At 45.3% G+C, this 15,760-nt stretch overlaps 1 protein-coding gene across 1 annotated transcript in view; it reads right to left on the reverse strand.

The window, feature by feature from the left end:
• Positions 1-4,290: 4,290 nt before the first annotated feature.
• The window catches only part of LOC308483125 (phospholipase A2 inhibitor NAI-like), a gene marked incomplete at its 3' end in the record, with an annotated part of 99,619 nt that continues 88,149 nt past the window's right edge, over positions 4,291-15,760 (reverse strand). The window contains exons 6-8 of the mRNA XM_081016711.1: positions 7,487-7,642; positions 5,086-5,250; positions 4,291-4,448 (exon numbers count right to left, since the gene is read on the reverse strand). Coding sequence (XP_080872837.1) covers positions 4,291-4,448; positions 5,086-5,250; positions 7,487-7,642 — 479 coding nt within the window. The remainder of the gene's footprint in view (positions 4,449-5,085; positions 5,251-7,486; positions 7,643-15,760) is intronic.

Here is a 15,760-nt window from a genome sequence, read left to right on the forward strand (position 1 = left end):
AGCACTGAAATTGGATTAGGTTTCTGGAAGCCAAGGCAGTTTCCCTGAGAGTATGAACTTTTTTGAAAGGGGGACAAATGTCTGTCCACAGTTTCCCTTGTGGTACAGTAATAAAATGCACAGTGACCCGGATCCCCTCATTCCCATTAAATTCAGTTGCATTTGGGGTAAATCAATCTCTCCCCCCTTCCAAGAGCTCCAAGGACATTTCCCCCCTTTAACCTGTGGCACCCTCAATTTCACCACCCAGGAAGTGAAGCCCCATCAGGTGACCCCAGAATTCAAAGCTCAGCAGTGAAATTGGATTAGATTTCCAGAAGTCCAGGCAATTTTGCCAGATTTCTCTTATAATCAGAATCACGAATTTATTTATTTTTGGTAAGGGGAGACAAGTGTCTGTCCAGTTTCCTTTGTTGTACAGTAATAAAATGCACAGTTACTCATGATCTAGATTTCCTCTGTCCCATTAAATGCACTTGTTTGGGGTACAGAATTGGTCAACTTGCTCTTTAAAATAAGTTGGTTAGAGTTAAGAGAGTCCCATGGACTGCAAAAAGATCAAACCTATCCATTCTGAAGAAATCAGCCCTGAGTTCTCACTGGAAGGACAGATCATGAAGCTGAGGCTCCAATACTTTGGCCACCTCACGAGAAGAGAAGACTCCCTGGAAAAGATCCTGATGCTGGGAAAGCTTGAGGGCACAAGGAGAAGGGTACGACAGATGACGAGATGGTTGTACAGTGTTCTCAAAGCTATGAACATGAATTTGAACAAACTGTGGGAGGCAGTGGATGACAGGAGTGCCTGGGGTGCTCTGGTCCAGGGGGTCACAAAGAGTCGGACACGACTAAACAACAACAGAGTTAAGAGCAGGTGGGGGGGATTGCAGGTCTGTGTCCAGAGGAGATTGCAGATTTAAGGGACTGTCTTTTACTGGGGTTGGATATACACAAGCACAGCTCCATGTCCTTTGCTTTTGTTTCACTTGTGATGCTGATTAAAGTCAAAGACAGTGTGAATGATGTGGATTTGGCATTTGGACAATGCGAGAGGGAGAGTGGCAGCATCACAGATGTCCTGGGAGAGTTTTCTTGGTGCAGTGTTAGTATTATGTATATATTTGTGTAATATATATTGTTGCTATATAATTTACTGTCAGCTTAGATTCTTCACATTGTTTCTTCTAAGAGGAATGGAACTCCCAGATGTTGATAATCACAATGGAGGGGGTGGGGAGAGTGACATTGGGCTCATGTCATCTTCCTTCACCATTTTCTTCTTCATTTTATAAGAGTTAATTATTATAAGGTGATGTATCGATGTTATTTAACTCTAAAGAGCTTAGATTGAATATATAAGAATGTACCAAAAAAAATGTTGGAAATTTAAGAATTGCAAGGGGTCATTCTGTCACATGTGGTAGACCTGTAGGAAGGCTAAGGTCTTTGGGGCATGATATATAATGGGGGGGGGGATCAAACTGACTTTTCCAAGAGTCCAGAACCCTTCTGGCAGGTGTTGTTGGTCAGCAAAATTCCAAAGTCTGTTTATGTATGCAGCTGTATTCATGTATGCAGGTACAGTGGAAAAGGATCTCTATGCTCAGAGGTGGAAAGTTGTGAGAATACCCTGAAAAGAAGAATGAATGGTGAAAGCCTCAGAATTGTATTTTAATAATCTGCTGGAAGCCACCCAGAGTGGCTGGGGAAACCCAGCCAAATGGACGGGGTATAAATAATATATTTATTATTAAATTATTATTATTATTATATGCAGAGATGGCAAAGGTAAAGGAGGAGAGGCTGCTACAACTGAGGCCCTTCCCCACATAATGCATTGGATCTGAGGGGTAGGCAGAGGGCAAAGTCTCCCTGGGCGGCATTGAGGGGGATTGCAATGAGTCTAGATTTCCCTTCTCCCCCCAAAATATTTTATGTTTGTGTCTAATCTTGCCACTTTCAAAAAAATATTTATTGGTGCATTCTTTTCTTTTTGTAAATGTACCAAACATGAAATAAAATAAAACTGGGATTATGGGGTATTCTCAGGTCAGTGGAGGATATACATGCTGTGTTCTGTTCGTGATGTGGCTGTGGAACTTGCCATTCTTCTGATAGAAAATGCTGTGTGGGGGCATGGGGTGGGGGACCAAAATGGGGTGTGTGTCACTTGTGGGGAGTGAGAAATGTCCATGTTTTCATCTGAGGAATGTTGGAGGGTATGCAGTGGCTCTTGAACATCAATATGAAGCTGTTGGGAAGAGTCAATTGGAGTTTTGGAGTGAAACTCTGGATTGGTGCTTGGATGCCATGGTGCATGACAGCCAACAAACTGAGCTTGAACCATGAAAAATTGGAAGCCTTATGAATGAGTGATTTCTGTGTCTTGAAGATAGGTCAATTGCTTGGCAGCCTGGACACAGGGGTTCATGCACTGGTAACTTCAAGACTTGATTATGCCAGCATGCAGTGGGGCTGTCTTTGTATCAGGTCCAGAAGCTGCAGCTATTGCAGAACACAACAGCCAGAGTGCTCATAGCAGCAGGCTACTGGCTACGTGTCACTCTATTGCTGAGACAGTGGCACTGGTTGCCAATTTGCTGCCAGGTCACATTCAAGGTGCTTATGTTTATTTCCACTGATTCCTGAGCAATGTAAGCCAAAAGTGCCTTGAGGAATGCACAAACCCTTATGCTACACCTCAGGCAGTGAGATCTTTTGATTGGGGCCAATTCTTGTAGCTCCCTACACATCAGAGGTTTAGTCAGCTTTCAATTCACGGAAGCCTTTAGTGCAACAGGACAGAGAAAAGCTGTTATTCCTTTCTCACAATACTAGAATTTGTAGGCAGCCAATGACAGTGTATGTTGGAAGATTCGAGAAAGATGGAAGAAAGTATAGTGGTACCTCTGCTTACGAACAGGATTTGTACCGGAGGCCTGGCCGTATCCTGAAATCTTCGTAACCGGAGGCGCCTGTTCTGCACATGTGTGCGGCACCGTGGAGCACTTCTGCGCATGCACAAGGTGCGCAGAGCGCTTCTGCATGTGCATGAATGGCAACCCTACTTCCAGGTTTGCTGCGTCCACCACCCGAAAGTTGCATTACCCGAAGGTAACACAACCCAAGTGGCCACTGTACTGTTCGAAATAGCACATAGTTAAACTCTGGAATTTGCTCTCAGGAAGTAAAGATGGGCAGCAACGTGGATGTGTTTGATTGAGGATTAGAAGAAAATAATGGAGGATAAGGCTAACAATGCCTACTAACCAGTTTGGCCATGTTCTTCCTTAAGTGTTGGAGACAGTATTCCTGTGAATGTCAGTTTGTGGGAATGACAAGTGGGGGGACGGGATGGGACGGGATGGGGACAACTGGTGTTGCTGTCCAGTCCTGCTTTGAGGCTTTGCACCGGCATCTTGCTGGCCATTGCAACAACAGGGTTCTGGAACAGCTGGACTGGTTCAGCAGGCTGATGGAAGCTGTGCCAATTGAAGCTTGTGGGAAAGCTAACATTAGCCAAAAAGATTTCCTCAAAGTGGTGCTCACCCAATGTACATGCTGAAGATGAGGGGATTCGCAATGTACCTGCTGAAGAAACATGGTTTCACAATTTCTTTCTAAAATCACCAAGCTGTTCATTTGGCTGAGTAAGGGAAGAAAAAGGAGAGAGAAAATTGGGAAACTATGGAGGCCTTGAGTAATCTATACCAGGAGTGGGGAACCGCTGACCTGGGGGCCAAATGCAGCCACTGCCTGCCCCTCCACAGGGCCTAGGGGACTGGGGTGCAGGTAGTGCAGTGGTACCTCGGGTTAAGAACTTAATTCGTTCTGGAGGTCTGTTCTTAACCTGAAACTGTTCTTAACCTGAAGCACCACTTTAACTAATGGGGCCTTCAGCTGCTGCTGCGCCACCGCTGCACGATTTCTGTTCTCATCCTGAAGCAAAGTTCTTAAACCAAGGTACTATTTCTGGGTTAGGTTAAAATTGGACATGGAAGTCTGACCTTGGATTTCACCCCTGCGAAACATATCTCCCATCCCCAAGCACTATTATTTCCCCCAACAATTGTTGCATTTGGTAAAATAATACAAAACACATTATTTGCCATATATATTTATTTTGAACATGAAAGTCAAATACAGCCTGTCCTTGAGGGGGAGCTTCTAGATTTCTGGAAAGAAAGCCTGGGCGTCCTCAGGCTGAGACCATCCCTGCTTCAACCACTAGGCCGCCAATTTCCATAAATGGTGGGTTTTTCTGGGTGGTGGTGGTTTGCCTTCCCTCAGCTACAGCTCATTGGCATTGTTGTCCATTGCTTTGGTGCACTCTGCTTCACTGATCATAATTCCTACGTAATCAAAATAATTCTCCCTTAACCCCTTAACGTAGTCACACGTATTATTTGTTGCACAGCCTCGGATAGCCGCCATCAGGTGGGTTTCCCCTGTTGGAAAACAACAACAACATGTTTTTTTAATCCAAAACCTCTCCCTCAGACAGAAGGGTGGGCAACCTTTTTCTGAAAAAGAGCCGTTTTCCGTTCTGGGTGAAAATGGAAAAGCACTCCAACCTTTCCTTTTTATGCACGGGACAATTGGAGGAGGGATCCCGAGATTTCCAAAGCTATATGACTCTCTCTAGGAGCACGAAAGGCTCTTCAAACTCCTTGGGTGAGTGGGAAGAAAAAAGGAGACCTCCTGCAGCTCTTCTGCAGCCTCCCCCATCTCCTGGTCCCCTCCTCCTAACTCCTCCAAGAGCAGCCTCATGGGGTGCTCGCTTCGGCAGCACATATACTAAAATTGGAACGATACATGGGTGGCACAGAACCCTAGAAATCATTAGCCCCTTCCCCTGTATCCTCCTCCTCCTCCGCCCACCTCCCTGCCCACACATCCCCCCTCCTTGGGCTCCTGCCCATCCCTGACACTCGGTGAGGGCATCGTGGGTCTCCTAATAACTTTCAGCACCCTTCATAAGCTAAGTATCCCAGCATTTGGGGGGAAGCCATGAATGTTCAAAGTGGCATGAAACTGCTTTAAATACATAGTGCAGATGGGCCTTAGCCATTACACAAGACTCACTGGATTGGCAGTCATCCACATAGTCGATGTAAGCGGCAAAGTAGAAGCACTGATCCTCCTCATTTATGCAGTCGATGGTATTCTCAGCCACGCAATCAAGTGACGAGAGGGAGATGCAACTTGGGCACTTCAGTCCATTGGGCTCCCTCTTCTCACGCGCAGGCACTGTAAAACAATCACCACCCCAATGTTGCTGTTAGTCAGGGTCCACTCAATGTATTTCGTCTGCAGATGCAAACCACATCTGGCTGTATGTGAGGGGTAGGAGTTGTGCTGCCCCATCAAAGAGGGATGTGTACCAGTTCCCAGCACTTCTCCAAGAAAAGTGCTTCAGCCATGCTTCATACATTCAGGGCTACATTAAGGCATGGGGCAAGAGATTTCTGACTGGGGCCACATTCACAGCATACATTTCAAGCACAGGTATACCACTTAAAGCAATTGGGCTTAGCACTGAGCACCATTGGAGGGCATTCTGAGCGACGAAATGGTAGCTACAGATACACACAAACTGGTGACAAAATTTTACAAAATGGCCCTCTTTCTTAGAGAGGGGAAGAAAAATAAAACTCTCAACAGTTTTCTGATTTTTTTTTTAAAAAAACCTATTCTGGAAAAAGATGGGCTTAATTCTAGATAAAATTATAATTTCACCTAACAAAGAATGCTAACTAATAAGAGCTACTATGTGGGGATTGATTGCTAAATGGTAGCTCTGTGAGGGGGATAGGGGTTTTCCTATCAACTCTCAGCACCCTTAATAAACTACCACTCTCAGAATTCCTTGTCCTAATGTTGTTGTAGTGTTTACAATAAAAGCATACACCAGGGTGTTGGGAATGCTAAGGCGACCACAAAATGGTGCCTCCTCCCACCAAGGAAGGAGGGGTGAGTGAAGGTCTACATTAGGAACAAGGGAATGTGAACATCTACATCAGGAACAAGGGTGGGAGGAGACCAGAGGTCAAATCTGTCCTTGAGCCATGACCCTTGCTGGGTGACCTGGGGCCAGACACTGCCCCTTAGCCTGACTTATTTTACACGGGTGTTTGAGGCTAAAATGGAGAGCATGAGGGCTCTTTGGAGGAAGGAATAGGGTTGTAAATATCAGAAGCTGCTGCAGGAGAGGGACTGTGACATGCCAGGGGTGTTTCTAGGAATGAGGTAAAACTGTGAAGCTCCCTTATAATTTTTGCTAATGGATGATGCATGTTGTTCAAGTAATCTTGTTATTTAAACATGGTTTTTGGTTTTGTTCTCTCAGCATTTTTTCCCCCTTTTACAATGCTATGTTATTAAATAATGTAGATATCCTCTTAGAATGCACTCTATTTTTGGCAAAGGCAGGACCCCACATTCCTGATATTTATAGAACAGCCTGGCTAATCCAGAGGTATCATACTGCCTTACCAGTTTGCACTGCCTGGTGTGCTCTTATTCCTATCTTGCTGTGCACCTGAGGAGGCCTCACTATTCAATTCATGGTAGCTCACTAAGCCAGGCTCCAGCCCAGCATAGCTTCAAACTTTGGGGTTCTTGGTTCAAATCCTAACCCCAGCTAGTCTCTAGTTTGAAAAGGATACAGGCCTGTGTCTGTACTTGGTGCACATCATCCTTCTCTGCAGTGGATCCTTGTCTGTGGAATGTCTCCTTTAGGCACCAGGCAAAAACGTTCCTTTTTAACCTTCGGTTCATCTGCTTGACATCCTATATACTTTTAAAATGTGGCTCTTTTCTGGCGTGTGTTATTGGTTATTTTAAAATTCTGATTATATATATATTGTGATCTTTTCTGTGAACCACCCTGAGACCTTTGGGTATAGGGTTGTGTATAATTCATCATCATCATCATCATAAACAACTTCCCTCCGCTGAATAGCAGAGTCAGGTTATACTTCCAAAATGGACAATATATTATCTGAAGAAGTGTGCACGCACACAAAAGCTCATACCAATAACAAACTTAGCTGGTCTCTAAAGTGCTACTGGAAGGAATTTTTTTTATTTTGTTTCAATTCCGGCAGACCAACACGGCTACCTACCTGTAACTAAGAAACTTCTGTTTGACATAATATTTGAGCTTTCCTAATATTCAATGCTTACTTTCCCTTTACATGGCACATCATTATCTATAACCTACAAGCCAAAAAAAATACCCCACTAAATAGATCCACATTTCATTTTTCTTGATTCATCTGACTCTTATTTGGTTGACCCTCTTTTCCCTCAAAAAGACAAAACCATTTTAAATGCAGTTGGGAACTGTTCTGCCAGATTCAGGGCTATTTGTAAAATCGAGAAACAAATGCCTGCCAAACGCCTGCCAAAAACTTGTTTGTCTTTCTTTGACCTCTCATTACTTGAGGTTTGGGAGACAATCTTTCCTGATGATGATACTTACTTTTGGGAGGTTCAAATCTGTCGCACAAATCTGACTCGTAGCATAAGATGTTGCTGTGGGCGTACAAAGATGATGATATGGAGACACTGGAATAGCCTGCATTGCAAATGTCTGCATTCATGCAGGACTTGAGCACAAATGGTGTCTTCAGACCAACTATAAAAGAAAGAGTTGGAAGGAAATAATTAGACCTGGAGACAAGACCAGCCCTCCCATGAGGAAAGGTGAGATGATTGCCTGCTGAGCAACAGTGGAGCTACCTCCTTGGGAGTCTGGGCGATCTGCCTAGTGGGCGGCAGGGCGGCAATCTGCCCAGGGGGGCTGCGGGGCAATCTACCCAGGCGCGGAGCCTGCAGGCACCCAAGCCACCGTGTCACTTTCAGGAGAGGTGTGTGGCTCGGGCACTCTGCAGGCCAGGCCCCGCAATAAGTGCTGCCCCCTGCGGTGTGCCATTTTATCACCCCCCCTCAGGCTGCTATTGCCTTTGCATCTGTGGTGTGCAAGAGCTTCCTTCTTGGCAGCCCCCCCCCCCCCCAATTCCGCCTCTGCAGTGGCCTCTTGGCAATTAGGAGGTGCTGCTGGTCTCCTCCCAGCTTTGTTGCCCACTTAATGCCAGTGTAGATTCCCACCCCCACCCCCTTGTTCCTGATGTAAATCTTCAGTCACCCTTCTTCCCTGCCTGACAGGTGGGCAGCATTTCAGGGTTTGCCTCAGGTGTCAAAATGTCTTGGGCTGGCCCGGCCTGGAGTGGAAAGAGAGACCTCCAGTTTTATCTATTTGTTGAATGTGAGGCAGGGATGGAGAATTTTTGACCCTCCAGAAGTTTCTACTTCCCTCCCATCATTGAATAGGATCAGTTCAGGAGGCTTAATGGGAAGAAATTCATCAATGCAATAAGCTTTATGGCAGCACAGGAAAGTGGTCTGATGAGAGACTGTGGTGGAGCTTACAAAGGGAGCATGTTAGATTGGGGGAAATTGTCAGTTTCAGTTTCCTGAGTTCTTGTTTTAAGTTCATGTCTCCACATTTTCACATCAGTTTCCTACATTTTTAAAGTCTTCATGAAAATTCACCAACATTTTAATGTGACCCACCCCCTTTAGGCCCTATCTTCAGGGTGATACTGCTTTAAGCAGCCATGGCTCCTTGCATGGGGAGAACAGGAGGTTTGTTGACCATCTTGGTTGTGAGTCCTGGCATACCTGCTCGCTGCCTTGCAGGCCTTTTTTCACTTGGCCTGGGAGGTGGGACCCTGACTGACTGACTCCAACTACAAAAGCTGAGGCTGCTGAACAAACTCTTGAGTTTGTTTTCTGTATTGCTTGTTTTTTGTTGTTGCTGTAACTGATACTAATCGGTATTCTATATTTTTAGCTCTTATGATTTATTTGGAAATTGTTCAATTTTGTTGTATACTTTTTGATGTGTTTTATTGTTTATGACTACTTCTCTTATGTAGAGCCGTAGCCAGGTGATCTTGCACCCCTGGCAGGACTGTCCAGATTGTGCCCCCTAGCCATGGGCAAATTGCTCCCCCTAGCCACAGACAGGGTCCCCACATATCATATAAAGACCCTCTATTTAAAACCTTTTCTTAGGAGGCAATAATCAATATTTTTATTTATAGACATATTTATGGACCAATTTTTTAGCCCATTTTGTGCCCCCCCTCCCAGCGCCCCTGGCTGGGGCCTTCCTCATCACCCCCTAGCTACTGCCCTGCTCTTATGCTTGTAATCATGGAAATCCTTTCCTGTTGTAAGCCGCCTTGATGTTAAGGGTGTGTAACACTATTTCTATGGAAGAGTGACAGTTCCCAGTGAAAAATGATTGACTCTTAAGCCACTCTGAGAATATAGCTCTGTGAGGGGAATAGGGGGTCTAAGGACTCTTAACAGGCTATAGTTCCCAGGATTCTTTGAGGGAAGCCATGACTGTTCCCAGTAGTGTGGCACTGCTTTAAATTTGGAGCGCAGGTAGGGTCTTATATGCACACCTTGCCTTAGTATGTGCATTTTTTGGACTTGTTACACGGCTGGACAACTAGAATTGCAAAAATGGGAGAAGTGCAAATGTTGAAGGAGGGCTTTGATTTGCTTTGCGTATTGTTTTGGAAAGTGCCCATTAGGTAAACTCACCTTTAAATATGAACTGACTTAAATTTCCCTCTGGTTCCTACATCCAGTGCAGGATCTAAAACACTGCTTTGTGAAAAAGCCATATCCCATGGTTTGTAGCTAAGATATGGCTTTAGAACATGACCCTGGGGGTTTATGTTTTGGTGGTCAAAAAGTTTAAAGTTCTTCTCACTTACATATACTGCTTTCTCCAAGTGCTGTCATGCAGGACTGGTTTCTCAACGAGCTACACGGCATATCTGTGGGGTTTTCGCAATGATCTCCTCGATTCCAACAAGTGTCACATAACATAGATACCACTGCAGACAGGGGGAGGAATAGGTCTGTATAAAGGTACATTAACATGACAGTTCCTCCTATGATGTCCACCTCATAACAGGCAGGGAGTGCCACCAACATGAATGGCTTCAACAAGGGCTTAATGGGGGACGATGAGTATGTTGCTGGCTACTGTCCTCAGTGGAAATATTCTTTCTTCAGCAGTGGAGGCACTATGCTTCTAAATACCAGTTTCTGGAAACTACAGAAAGGGAGCTGTTGCACTCTGCTCCAGCTTGTTGGCTTTCCACAGGCACCATGGCAAGAACAAAATGCTGGACTAGATGGGCCATTTTTCATTTACACAATGCTTCCTTATATATATTTCCCCTGTAGTTCTTAAACTCTGTGGATGGGGGCAGGCCTTGGACACACCAGAGAATGGTTGTCCCAGGTGGCTCCTGCAGGCTGAGGGAGAAGATCTGTAGGGCAGGGGTGGGGAAATATTTGACCCTCCTGAAGTTGCTGCAATACAGCTCCCATCAGCTACAGCAAGCATGACAGACTCTGGTACCACACCTCTCCGTACGCGTTTCGTTAAATAAAAATAAATATAAATATTGGGAACAAGCAATCTATGAATGAGGATCCTTTGTTGTTTGGCCTTGTGCTTTATTCCTCTCCCTTTCAAAGGAACCACAAGTCCTGGTTCCTTCCTCATCCTGCTTTAATGGCTGACCCCCCGCTTAGTTCCTTCCTGGAAACATGATGAACAGCACAGCAGCTGTGGTTCTGCTCACCTGGATTCAGAAGGGTCAAGAGGAGGCAGGAGATCAGGAGTGTCTTCATCATTCTAGAGAGCTGAAGAGCCACGAAGGAGTTTGAGAACAGCACTGGGCTGAGCAAGGAACTGATGCATGAAGAGGCTTAGTTGGAGGAATTTATAGAAGATTGCAAGGAGCACTTTGCCAGCACCAGGAACAATGGATTCAGGACAAATTGCTAGAATTCTAATTGTGCTATAGCATAATATAAAGCACGTGTAGAAAACAAATTAAATCTCTTTCCCCTTCCAATAACTCCAAGGACACATCTCTCTGCCAGCCTCAATTTCACCTCCCTGGATATGGGAAAACAAGTCCCATCAGGTTACATTAGAATTCAAAGCTCAGCAGTGAAATTGGATTAGATCTCCAGAAGTCCAGGCAATTTTGCCAGATTTCTCTGATAGTCAGAATCACGAATTTATTTATTTTTGGTAAGGGGAGACAAGTGTCTGTCCAGTTTCCTTTGTTGTACAGTAATAAAATGCACAGTGACTCAAAGTCTAGATTTCCTTCATCCCATTAAAAGCACTTGTATTTGGGGAAAAGAATTTGTGCATTTGTTTCTAAAGATAATTTGGTAACAGCTAAGAGCTGGGGGGGGGGGGGGGCAGGTCTCTGTCCAGAGGAGCTTGCAGATTTAATAGACTAGCTTATTCAGAAACTGGATATATGCAAACACACACACACACACACACACACACACACAGAGAGAGAGATACATTTCCTTTCCTTTTATTTCACTTGTGATGCCGAGGAAAGCCAAAGACAGTGTGAAAGACATGGACTTTGGCATTTGGGCAATGAGGGAGAGTGCCAGCATCACAGATGTCCAGGGAGATTTGAGAAATATTAAAGACAGTAATGGATTCTTACTGCCCGACTTATGTTTCTATTATGTGGCTGCAATGACTTTGTTGGTTGAAAGAGTGGTTAATACTGAAGACTATTCAGTTGCTAGACTTGGAGCGACATGATAATAATTTTGGCCAGTATGCATATCTATGGTATGATAAAGCTAAAATACCTAAGAGTTGCATGAACCATGCAGTTAGAAAGAACCTTTATAGGGTATAGGAAAAATATAAAAACCTCCTGGAAATGAAAACACCTTTATGGCTCTCACCCAAACTAGCAATTTCTCTGAAAAGATGGAATACAGAACAACATTGGGCAATGTACAGAGATCTCTTGGACTTTTCAGAGCAAGAGATAAAATTAAAGAAATCTGAAGAAACCAGGAAGGGGGTGATGGATTGCCTACAACATTATCAATTAAATGAAGCCTTCAGATAGGACAAATGAAATGGATTTATGAATCAAATTTTCGAATTTGAAAGGGAGCTTACAGGCAGTTCAAAATGTATAAGTTACCTCTAGAATGGGAGAGAAAGGATGAACTGGTAAAATCAGCTGTGATACATTGTACGAGGGATTTAGGACATAATACAAAGTTCAGTGTGTGGGAGAAATTATGGAAAAAGATTGAAAATTTCTAGCATGTTATACATTAAAAGAGAATTTTATGAAAAAGATATATAGATGGTACCTGACACCTAGTAAGTTAGCAAAAATGTACAAATCAGATACCTGCTGGAAATGTAAAGAGAAGGAAGGTGCCTTATATGTGTTGGATATGTAAAATGGCCAAGGGCTTCTGGGAGATGATATACAATGAAATAAGAAAACATTGTTTAAAAGGTCTTTTGGAAAAGGACTGGGAGCCTTTCTCTTAGGAATAACTAGCGTAGAGGTCCTTAGAGATCAGGGGGAAAAAATGTTTTTATATGCAGCTACAGCAAATGGTGTATGTTCAGAAATTTAAGGAGGGTACAGTTCCATCAAAGGAGGAGAAATGGCAGAGGAAGTTGATGGAATATGCAGAAATGGCTATTTTAACTAGTAAAATGAGAGAGCAGGACGAACGGGGCCTTTAAGAAATAATAATAATAATAATAATAATAATAATAATAATAATATTTTATTTATACCTTGCCCTCCCCAGCCAAAGCCAGGCTCAGAGCGGCTAACAATAGTAAAAATAGCACAGTTTACATAAAATCACAGTCAATTAATTGAAATACATTCTAAAATCAGTTCAGAGTCAATTAAATTAAATTAATGGCAAGCATTGGGCTAGAGTTCTGTGAAGATTACAGAAGGAGAGAAGGGGTCAGACTGTACCTTGGCCAAAGACCTGGTGGAACAGCTCTGTCTTGCAGGCCCTGCAGAAAGATGTCAAGTCCTGCAGGGCCCTATTCTCTTGTGACAGAGTGTTCCACAAGATCGGGGCCACGGCCGAAGAAGCCCTGGTTCTGGTTGAGGTCAGCCTAACCTCCCTGTGGCCTGGGGTCGCCAAGATGTTTCTATTTGAAGACTGTAAGGTCCTCCGTGGGACATGCCAGGAGAGGCAGTCCCGTAAGTACGAGGGTCCCAGGCCGTATTCGGCTTTAAAGGTTAAAACCAGCACCTTAAACCTGATCCTGTACTCCACCGGGAGCCAGTGCAGCTGGTATAGCACAGGGTGAATGTGATCCCACAGCAAGGACCCCATAAGGAGCCTCGCCTTGGCATTCTGCACTCACTGGAGTTTCTAGGTGAGCTTCAAGGGCAGCCCCGCGTAGAGCGAGTTACAGTAATCAAGCCTGGAGGTGACCGTTGCATGGATCACTGTGGCTAGGTCAGGGTGAGAGAGGTAAGGAGCCAACTGCTTAGCTTGATGGAGATGAAAAAATGCCGCCTTTGTTATAGCTGCAATCTACACCTCCATTGAAAGGGAGGTGTCAAAGATTACACCCAAACTCTTAACGGACGGTGCTGGCACTAGTTGCACCCCCGCAAGAGATGGGAGTTGCCCCCCCAATCCCATATCATCCCGACCCAGCCAAAGGACCACTGTCTTTGAAGGATTTAACTTGAACCGGCTCCCATGTAACCATCCAGCCACAGCTTTCAAACATCTTATCAGTGTGTCTGGGGCCGAGTCAGGATGGCCATCCATCAACAGATAGAGTTGGGTGTCATCAGCATACTGATGGCAGCCCAAACCAAAACTCCAGACAAGCTGGGCGAGGGAGCGCATAAAGATGTTGAAAAGCATTGGGAAGAGTATTGCACCCTGTGGCACTCCACACACTAAGGAGTGGCATGACGACAGTTCCCCTCCAAGCGCCACCCTCTGTCCCCGACCAGAGAGAATTGAGCACAGCCATTGAAGGACTGTGCCCTGGATCCCCATGTCAGCAAGGTGGTGGTCCAGAAGTTCATGATCGACCATGTCGAAGGCTGCTGACAGGTCTAAAAGAATCAGCAGCCCCCACCCGCCTCGATCCAGCTTCCTATGGAGCTCATCTGTTAGGGCAACCAGAGCTGTCTTGGTCCCATGACCAGAGCAGAAGCCGGATTGGAATGGATCCAGAGCTGATGTTTCATCCAGAAACCCACCAAGTTGTTCAGCAACCACTTTCTCAATCACTTTACCCAGGAATGGAAGATTTGAAACCGGGCGGTAATTGGATATATCTAAAGGATCTAATGATGTTTTCTTTAAGAGCGGGCGCACTACTGCCTCTTTCAATTCCCCTGGGAATGCCCTGGTGCCAAGGGAAAAATTGGTGATATCCCCTAGGGGGCCCAGCACCTCGTCTGGACACGCTCCAATCAGCCAGGATGGGCACGGGTCAAGAGGACAGGTGGTGGGCTTTCCAGCTCAGAGGAGTCTGTCCACACTGGCTGGGGATATTCGGTAAAAGTGGTCCAATACTGGACCCGAGGACAGTCGAGGGGCCTCCAGTTCCGTTATTGTATCCAAATTGAATTAAAATGATTTGTAGACTATTTTAAAAATCACTCTGAAGAAATTAAAATGTTAACAGAATTTGAAAAAAATCCGTAGTATAAAGTACCGTATTTTTCGCCCCATAGGACGCACCGCCCCATAGGACGCACCTAATTTTTTTTTTGGGGGGGGGGAAATAAAGAAAAAAATTTTTTCCCTCCCCAGGCACGGGGCAGGCGCGGGGGAAGCCCGAGCTTCCCCCGACCCCAGCCCCCAGAACAGCCTGCTATCCGCAAGCCTAGGGAACCGAGCCGGTCTCCCCAGGCTTGCGGAGAGGTGCGCGAAGCCCGGGCGCGCTCTTCAGCGGGCACCAGGCTTCGGAATGCAGGCAGCTCTGCGCTACTCTCTGGAGCCCCACGCGGCTTCGCACCAGGATCCGGAGGGTGGCGCGGAGCTGCAGGAAGCCCTGGAGCGCAGGCAGCTCCGCGCCACCCTCCGGAGCCCCGCGCGGCTTCGCGCCGGGATCCGGAGGGTGGCGCAGAGCTGCAGGAAGCCCTGGAGCGCAGGCAGCTCCGCGCCACCCTCCGGAGCCCCGCGCGGTTTCGCACCGGGATCGGGAGGGTAGCGCGGAGCTGCAGGAAGCCCTGGAGCACAGGCAGCTCCGCGCTACCCTCCGGAGCCCCGCACGGCTTCGCACCGGGGTTCGGAGGGTGGCGCAGAGCTGCAGGAAGCCCGGGAAAGCCTGCATTCGCCCCACAGGACGCACACACATTTCCCCTTCATTTTTGGAGGGGAAAAAGTGCGTCCTATAGGGCGAAAAATACGGTAATCTGAGATTAAATGGAAAAAGATAGAACATGGAATATTTAGAATATGCAGCAGTAAAAGATAATTAAAATTAACCATCAAGGGGATGGGAAGGGAAGTTGATGCTAAATGTATTATAATTATAATAATAATTATAAATACCAGAATGTAGGCACCCTATACCTATATATAGAAATGAGCAAACTGGTGATATTTTAGGGAGCAGGCTAGCATGCGGGGCCCACTACTTAAATAACAACAACAACAATAATTTTTATTTGTATCCTGCCCTCCCCGGCCAAAGCCGGGCTCAGAGCAGCTAACATCATATAAATAAGACATAAAAATATAATAAAACATAAAACAATATAAAAGTCACAATAAATTTAAACAATTTATATTAAACAAAGCAATATTCAACAATCCATCAGAATCTAATAGTAAACAGTAAAAGTAAACATCAGCAAAT

This window comes from Podarcis pityusensis (assembly GCF_964106645.2).
Source record: "Podarcis pityusensis genome assembly, chromosome: 8".
In the NCBI taxonomy this organism is placed as follows: Eukaryota; Metazoa; Chordata; class Lepidosauria; order Squamata; family Lacertidae; genus Podarcis; species Podarcis pityusensis.